The sequence below is a fragment of the Brienomyrus brachyistius genome, chromosome 11 (assembly GCF_023856365.1).
Source record: "Brienomyrus brachyistius isolate T26 chromosome 11, BBRACH_0.4, whole genome shotgun sequence".
Classification (NCBI taxonomy): Eukaryota; Metazoa; Chordata; class Actinopteri; order Osteoglossiformes; family Mormyridae; genus Brienomyrus; species Brienomyrus brachyistius.
In genome coordinates this window covers 25,255,100-25,263,571 of record NC_064543.1, presented here as the reverse complement: position 1 = coordinate 25,263,571, position 8,472 = coordinate 25,255,100, and the positions used below count along the sequence as shown (strand labels likewise).

Below are 8,472 nucleotides of genomic sequence, written 5' to 3'. Positions count from 1 at the left end.
CCTTGTTTCTGAGACTAATGACTATAGTTTTAAATAAATATTGGTCCTCTCTGCATATGCATTTTACCATTCTACAAAAGGACTTTTTTGATCTGTAGTTAAACCGTAGCCTATATCTAAGACATTTTCAACAAATGACAATGGATGTCATGCTTAGGATCATGCATGAAAATAATGGCAGGGATTTTTTGATCGGTATTTTGGTGAGCACGGATAAAAATGCATTATTGACTTTAATATAGGCTTAATGGTGTTTCTAGGAGATTATTTGGATGTGGCTCAAGTTATGAACATGGACATTTGAAGGAAAGACATTGATTAGGGGGAACTGTGAAAGAAAGTATGTACTTCTTGGTCTCCTTAACTATGTGTGATGTATCGTGTAAAAACATGACAGCCGGTTGACTGCAAACGTCAATCTATTGCGTGATCAGACAGTTTCATCAAGTACATTGTGTAAAGAATTTCACAACAACAGATACTCTGGTGAGGTCAGGTGGTTTAAATCTCCACCCCGTTACACCTGAAACGCACAGAACTCTGGTATCTAAAGAGCAGTGGAAGAAAACATCTTCACTGTAATCTGTAGTCTGAGCAAGTGAAGAGGATTATCTGTGGAACTCAGCAAAAGAAACCTGCTGTTCAGGTGTCTGAGTTCACAGAGGTCCACACAGATATCAGCTGGCAAAGGAAAATGTAATACATACAGACACATTTTAAGTGATCCTGACTAGAATACGTGGTTATAAATGGATGGATGGATGGACAAATATTACTGAGGACTTCCTGCATTGTCCTAGAAGAACCCAACATTAGAGAAGGATGAGCAGAGAGGAATGTAACTCAGTCCTGCCAGTGATTGTTCTGGTGTTGGCTGACTGTCCCGACTTTCCCCAGTCTGGAAGCTGCACGGCTGTAATGGAGATCATCATCTGGATGAACGAGACGTGATCACTGCAGAACGCTCCCAAGGCTCCTCGTGTTCTCTCCCCATACTTTGCTGGGGGACGTGGCCTCTTCGGCAGGATCAACAGCTGTGCTGCGGACCCATGCGCTGCCTCAATCTCACATTCCTGTTTGCTTCTCTGCACAGCTGAGGACTGGTTAATGAGGGAAATGTTACAAATTCCACAGGCCAGTCTGAATCGATAGCTTTCCATCTCATCGCTATAGAATGCATCTGTCACGCCTCCATTTAGGAGTATATTCTATACATGGACTCACAGCAGAAAACTGAAGAAAAATACAGAAATAATCCAAAAAACGAACAAGCAAATTCACTATTTATATTAAATATTTCTCACACTTCCCCTAACCTGCTCATTTGTCCATCCATCTTCTGTAACTGCTTGCCCAGTTTAGGGTCTGGAGACTATGGTCAGAAGGCAGGGTGGGACACTAGCCCTTCACAGGGGGCACTCACACTGATGGGTAATTTGGTAACCAATTAATGTGTGTGTGGGGGGGAGGAGCCCATGGTAAAGCCCATGATGATACAGAGGCAATATGGAAACTCCACACACACACACACACACACACACACACACACACACACACACACACACACACACACACACACACACACACACACACAGCAATAGCAGGGACTTGAACCATGGAGGTGTAAGGGCAGCAGTGCTGACCATTGCACCACCAGGGCATCAGCCCAGACATTTAAAATTCTAAACTATTTAGGAAGAATGTTAAACACAGAGACTTTTGGAGTTCAACTTAAGCAGTTCAATTGCATGATAATGGACCCTCTAGTTCAGAGGTCTCAAACTGCAGTCCCGGGGGGCCGGAGCCCTGCACATTTTTGGGTTTCCCCACAGGGCTCTGGCCCCCCAGGATTGCAGTTTGACACCCCTGCTGTAGTTCATAACCTGTGGCTGGGCTATGTAGACATAACAGTTCATAGAGCAATGTGGACTCTAGTTAGCATCAGCAGGTTTACTTGGCCTTAATGAATGTGAAACGTTAAACTCGACACAGCGGATTGTGTACGCAGCTCACATAGCATGAAGGAGTCAGTGTTCTACATCGTCATGTCAGTGTATCAAAACAACATGGTCTACGTGACATTCAGTGAGTGTCTACCCAGAAGCATCCCCAAATTCCTGGTGTTTGTGTACCATTCCTCCCCCAAAAAACACTGCCCCCCCCATCCATCCATATTAGCAGCCAAAATGAAAGATTGATTAACCATCAACAATAAAATGTGTGGGACTTTGAATAACCCTGTTAATGCACAAGGCCTATGACACCTTTAGCAGGCAGAGCCAAATATTCCGACTTAGGAGGTTTGACAGGCGTTAAAGGCAAAGTTCATCTGCAGGCCAGTGAAGCAGCATCAGCGATAACACTCACAGACATGCACAGACATGCACAGACATGCACAGACCTGCATCACCTGGCTGCCGGGAATGGACAATGAAGAGAATGAAGAGAATGGGGAGAGAGGGAGAGAGAGAGAGAGACGGAGACAGAGGGAGACAGAGGGATGGGGGCCCTGACGTTGGAGGGGCATGGATACCCAGGCAGGTTCTGGGGGCAAAACGTTTGTCAGGGACTCTTGAATACATTATATGCAAACCTGGACAGGGGAGCCCAAGGTGAGATTTTGTGAGGTATGACTGTTGGCCGTACCCACTACAGATACAAGGCAGCAGTTCCAAATGTGACAGTCATCGACGTGGAAATGCCATGCATCAGAGATCTGACACAGCACATGCTATCTGCACCTATTATGGCATTGCCTGTGTGCTGGGCCATCATACCTGTACATACCCTGAGGATTTGGTGTTGTTATACAACAAGAAGGTCCCTGCTGACTTCAACTATTTCATTAAATGATATCATTTAAAATAAGAGATTGGTGCAATCTAAAAGTATTGGTAACACACTGACCTGCCACAACAATTGTTATATTCAAAACACGTGTTGACAAAGACGATTGTTTTAGTGCCTTTACAAATAATTAATGATATGAGAATCTATAGATTGTGACTTAAAGGATTGTAAAAGGAATCTAATTTGTGCAGACATTTTTAAAAGTTTTCTTTGTTATTGTGATTTAAACAGTTGTCATGGCTTACTATTTAGGGCAGAATCTCTCTGACTGAGTCACAGATGCCGGAACATTCCAAAATAAGGTAGCATATCTTGTCAACTGTCCTACGCACATGTGGTCCAGGATGCTTAATGTCCATAACTGGCTTGCTGGTGTCCTCTCCAGCAGATTTCCGTCTGAATCGTTACGGATGGGGAACTTTCCTTCAAAGAGCCTGGTACTGACATAAATCCTTCAGTTGTGGGGTTTTGCTTGGCTGGGTTGCTGACTGGGACATGTCTGTCAGGGTGATTCATGGAAGCTCACAGCAGCCTCCGTCTATGGAGCTGATGGTGGCAGATGTCAGCACATGGCCACATGGCTGCAGATGAACAGCAGCAAGTGGGCAGGCGAAACTCACAACATACAACTTACACATGAAACGGCATCCAAAGCGATGACTACAAATTGAGCCCTGTTCCAGTTCAGTAATATTTATAGACTCTCATAGCTGAAAAAGGTTAACATCCTTTATGATCATCCCTCTATTTCTGTAGAAAACAGTATTAGGTTAAATAAGTGATCATTCTCTACAAAGGGACCATAAAACAGATTTTTAATACTCAGCTGTGGACAATATTCCATGTAAAATAACCAGGCTGTATCTTATGAGGTCTCATTTATTTATGTATTTGGGGACTATCCAGCACATTTGTTCCATAGTTTGTACTAACAAATAGTTGTAAAATGGGCTTATTCTTTCAAGAATGTAAAATTTCTGGGGGGAAATGAGGATTTCTTAAAGTGAAATGAATACTGGCCATATTTATTAACCTCTGAAGCAAGTGTACTGTCAGGGCCAAAGCGGATAAAGTGAGCTGCCAGCTGCAGAATGTTCAGCAAGCATTTGATTGGCCAACACCGTACAGATGGCTGATGCTTCTTATAAACAAAAACAAGCACAGTGACTCTAAGAGTCCAGCAGACATGATTCATTTTAGCCAGGGATGTTGAATACATCCATCAATTTTCAAAACTACTTATCCTTCTGGGTTGCAGGGGGTTTGGAGCCTATCCTGGAAGCAATGGGCACGAGGCAGGGAACAACCCAGGACGGGGGGCCAGCCCATCGCAGGGCACACTCACACGCCATTCACTCACACATGTACTCCTACGGGCAATTTAGCAACTCCAATTAGCCTCAGCATGTCTTTGGACTGTGGGGGGAAACCGGAGTACCTGGAGGAAACCCCACAATGACATGGGGAGAACATGCAAACTCCACACACATGTGACTCAGGCGGAGACTCGAACCCGGGTCCCAGAGGTGTGGGGCAACAGTGCTAATTACTGCACCACCATGCCGCCCGATGTTAACTATAGAGACAGTCATTTAAAATGCATGATTAGATTCATTGATTTGCCTGCTTAAGAAAATATGTAAGGCATCCTTAACAACATGCATGGATCTCATTTCATAGATATGAACCAGGCTGAAGAATCATTGAAGGAGATTTCAGATTTATTCGGGAAATTTTGTGAATGCTAAACACAGATGTAATACATAATCCAGCAGAATATGATGAGTCAGTACATGTAATATTGAAACAATCCAGTCTGATCAAAAAATCTGATATATAACTGATATATCATGATAACTCATACAATACTCCTATAACCACAGAGAAGACTATTTGAAGTTACAAAACTGAATACAGACATGAGGCTCTGTTAACTAAACATTACTGCTGTTATTTTTAGAATTATTTTTAGAAGGAAACAGTGTCTTCTTGTTAATGAAAGCAGAAGAAAACTGGCAGTTTTACTACAAAGAAAATGCTTTCAGCGTAGGTTCATGTTCTTGTCATTTTAAGCCTTTCATTGACTCTCCTGTAAGTTATGAAACAATACCCACATGGGGACAGACACATGTCTATGTTCCAGGCCATTTCCGGAAACCCAGGAGGATTCCAGCTTCCGTGGCATCCGCCTCCCTGCGGACAGAGGTGCTAATCCAGTGCTCCAAGAAGGAGCTCAATCTGTGGAGCACGGCCAGCGACTCCAGATGTTACTTCACTCTGCACCTGCTCCCTGAGCTGACTGTCTGGGAACAAGGCAGAGAACACACACACACACACAAACACTGACATTCTTCAGTGCTACACAATTCTCCCCTTTGCTAGATCAAACCGGTGCTTTCCAAGCAAATAAGCAAATGGCCTAAATTAAAAACATCCTTACTTCCTTGACAACAATTTGTCTGGCTGACTGAAGTCCTTCAATTCACTCATGGCTTCGTTCTTCACCTGTAACTTTAGATACAGCTGTGGATAGAACTTTGTTCTTTACCCTCCACAGCTGTCAGTTCACTGCTTGGCTCTGCGGGTGATGGTGTTCCTGGATAGCAGGTTTCAGCCACTGGCCAAAGACATGTGATTTGGGTTCATCAGTCTCTCTACACTGCCCTTAATGGGTATCTTATGAGGAAATGACTTCCTGTCTAGGGTGACCGTTTGCTGCTTGACAAGACTCTGCTTTGAATAAGATTTCATGGGAAAGGTGCTCATTTCAGTATGGTTTTTGACCCTGAGGAAAAGGAGGGAAATGAGGAAAAACAGTAATGTGCTGATCACATCTCGGATAACCCACGGTACTCCCCATTGTTCTAGTGTGAGATTTTTAGCGTGCCACTTTTTGTCTGCATTCCCATAAAATGATGAATCGAGGATTCCGGAATTATCTGGCAAGGCACATTGTCGGGCAACGGTGATAGCCAGAGCAGATGCCACAAACTGTGTAGTGTCTTGCCTCATTCTCAGGGATTCTTGCCCTTTTCATCCAGTCTGAGATGGGGAGGAGACTTGGCAAGTATGGCTGAAATTGTTGTATTTGGCAGTGTTTCGAACAGCACCAACAAATGTGCTTAAAACTTTCTGACATCAGAGAGAGGAATTATGTGGTTTTGAGGTTCTCAAGTCAATCATTCAGGAGCTTAAAAAGTAAATGAAAGCAAATACACTTGTGTTTCCCTTAAGTGTCATCTGTTGCCTAATGCTACTTGATTAACACCATGATACTGTCATCACAACATGTAGCTGGTACCCCTGAGATTGTAGTAATTGGTTCTACAGGCCAAAGGAAATAACATGTTGCTCCACAGGATGTGTGTCACTGGATGTTGAGGGGAAACCCAAGATGAACTTATATCACTATATTGGTCCAAAATTTGGTGATAGCACTTAGTACTGCCCAGATAGTACTGCCCAGAGCTCACACAGCAATAAAGAACACTTACATTGCAGCAGGGAAACATTCATATGTTTTCACTGTTTTCAATACATTAATAAACAGCTGTTTACCTGACAGGTGAAAGCCGTGATCTACAGTAGATGAGATTACTGTAACATTGCAGTGATAGACATAGACTCACTCACTGTGATTAACTTGTAATGCAGAGAAACATAAATGGAAATCATGATTACAAACAGAGATTTATCTGAGTTTACAGAACTTGCTTTGTCCAGTTATGCAACCATAGAAGTAACGATGTTATTTTGAAACAGTGTCTTGGACCGAGACGCGAATATGTTGGATGAGAAATGGCAAAATTCTCTCTGTAGCAATTTTCTGCTTGCTGTAAATATATATATTTTTTGTTTTAATATCCACATGGTACTGGCAGAAATTTAGACCATTCCAGAAATATGACCTAAACAACTAATTTTAAGGCATCGTTTAAAGCCACATTGTAGCCTGTGTACAGAAACAGCAACATAAATCTTTAATACCTCTCTCTGGGGTCAGTATATTTTTTTCTCCTTTTGGTTTCTTTAAAGTTTGAGGTTAGATAAAAACTTATTAACTTATGCTTGAAAATTAACTTATGCTTGAAAAAAATGGTACTATAAGGGCTATTCTCATCCCATAGAGCATGTAAATATGCTAACTTTTCGATCCAGATTTATTTGAAAATGTGTTTATGTTAAATTTATATAGTTAAATTTATTATAAATTAATACAATTCATTATTGATGAATAACTGACTGATAATTATTTAACTTAAATCAGTGAAATACAGTTGTTTTTCTCAGGGGCAAATACAAAAAGCAATAAACAAACAGGAAATAAGAAAAAATGTGTTTGAAATGAATGTGAAAATATACCTCTGACACTTTGTGCACCTGGGAACTATGATACACAATCTAGCATTTTCTTATAATGCAGTGAGGTCAGAATATGTGGTTTGCTGATATTATACCAGCAAATACATTTCAATACTGGGTACAGACCCACTCTCATTAAATAAAATGCATAATATACAAGATAATCCTTTTCAGCACAAATGGGCAAACTAAGGTCTGCACCTTTCCGTAACACAAAGTTTCCAATACATAAAGTGAACACACTAGGGAATAATGACCAAAAAGTAATTTGTTTAATTTGGCTAAGTTTAACCAAAAGAAATTCTTAAATACAAATATATAAAAAGAATAAAAGACAGATGTACACCTGTCAATCTAATAAACATTTGACTGTTCTTTGAAATACACAAAGTACGCTTTCAATACAAAATTTAATTTACAACACTGTAGTGAAACATATAGGTATTCCATAAAACGTCACAAAACCATGAAAAAGTTATGCATTGAAAATGTCAGGGCAAAATCGTAACTTCACTGTGCAAAAATTTAAATGCAGCTCAGCTTATCTGAGAAATGTAATTTTTAACAACCAAATTAGCGCCTTCAAAAAAAATGTATACAGTATATTAAAAAACAGCATTTTAAGTGCTAAAGATCTTAGTGCACTTTCGGTAATATATTTCTGGTCCCTGCTATTGTACTCTAAAAGCAGCAGAACATTTTTGCATTATACAAAAAACCCTTTAATTCTGTCTTGACACAGACTCCATAGTTCCAAAAGAACAGCATTAGACCTGTCAGTGTTTGCATGCTAATGCCGCATAAACTGTTATAGTGCAAATCACGAGACATTGTCTGAAGGCCAGATGTGTACCCCCTCCAACAACCACATCCACTCTGCAGGCTGGGGTGCGATTGGTCACGCATCAGAGATGCAGCTTTGGATCTTGTCCATCCACTGCTGGGCGCTCTGGGCATCCGAAGCACAGAAGTTGTATGTCCGCTTGGTTGTCTTCAACTGGGATGATATCACCGGATTAATGAGAGCTACTGTCGATATGTAGCGCATGTGCATTTTCACACCACTTATTGTCTTATGTACCATGTGACCTGTATAAGGACTGTGGGAAACAAGGGAGCAGACTCACATCAAAGAAGGCCTTCTCACTGATGTGTTTGGGTGCTCCGATAGTGGGAGTAGCTAGCATGACGGACTCCACCTCCGCCAGGTCAATGTAGCCCCTGCAGCTCGTGTCCTCACCCGTGTCGTAGTATCTCATC

General features: G+C 41.5%; 1 protein-coding gene across 1 annotated transcript in view; it reads right to left on the bottom strand.

Moving 5' to 3' along the window:
• Positions 1-4,553: 4,553 nt before the first annotated feature.
• Positions 4,554-8,472, bottom strand: part of LOC125704237 (myotubularin-related protein 13-like) — a 128,774-nt gene continuing 124,855 nt past the window's right edge. The window contains exons 40-41 of the mRNA XM_048969635.1: positions 8,340-8,471; positions 4,554-8,209 (exon numbers count right to left, since the gene is read on the bottom strand). Of these exons, the coding sequence (XP_048825592.1) occupies positions 8,111-8,209; positions 8,340-8,471 (231 nt within the window). The 3' untranslated portion in view covers positions 4,554-8,110. The remainder of the gene's footprint in view (positions 8,210-8,339; position 8,472) is intronic.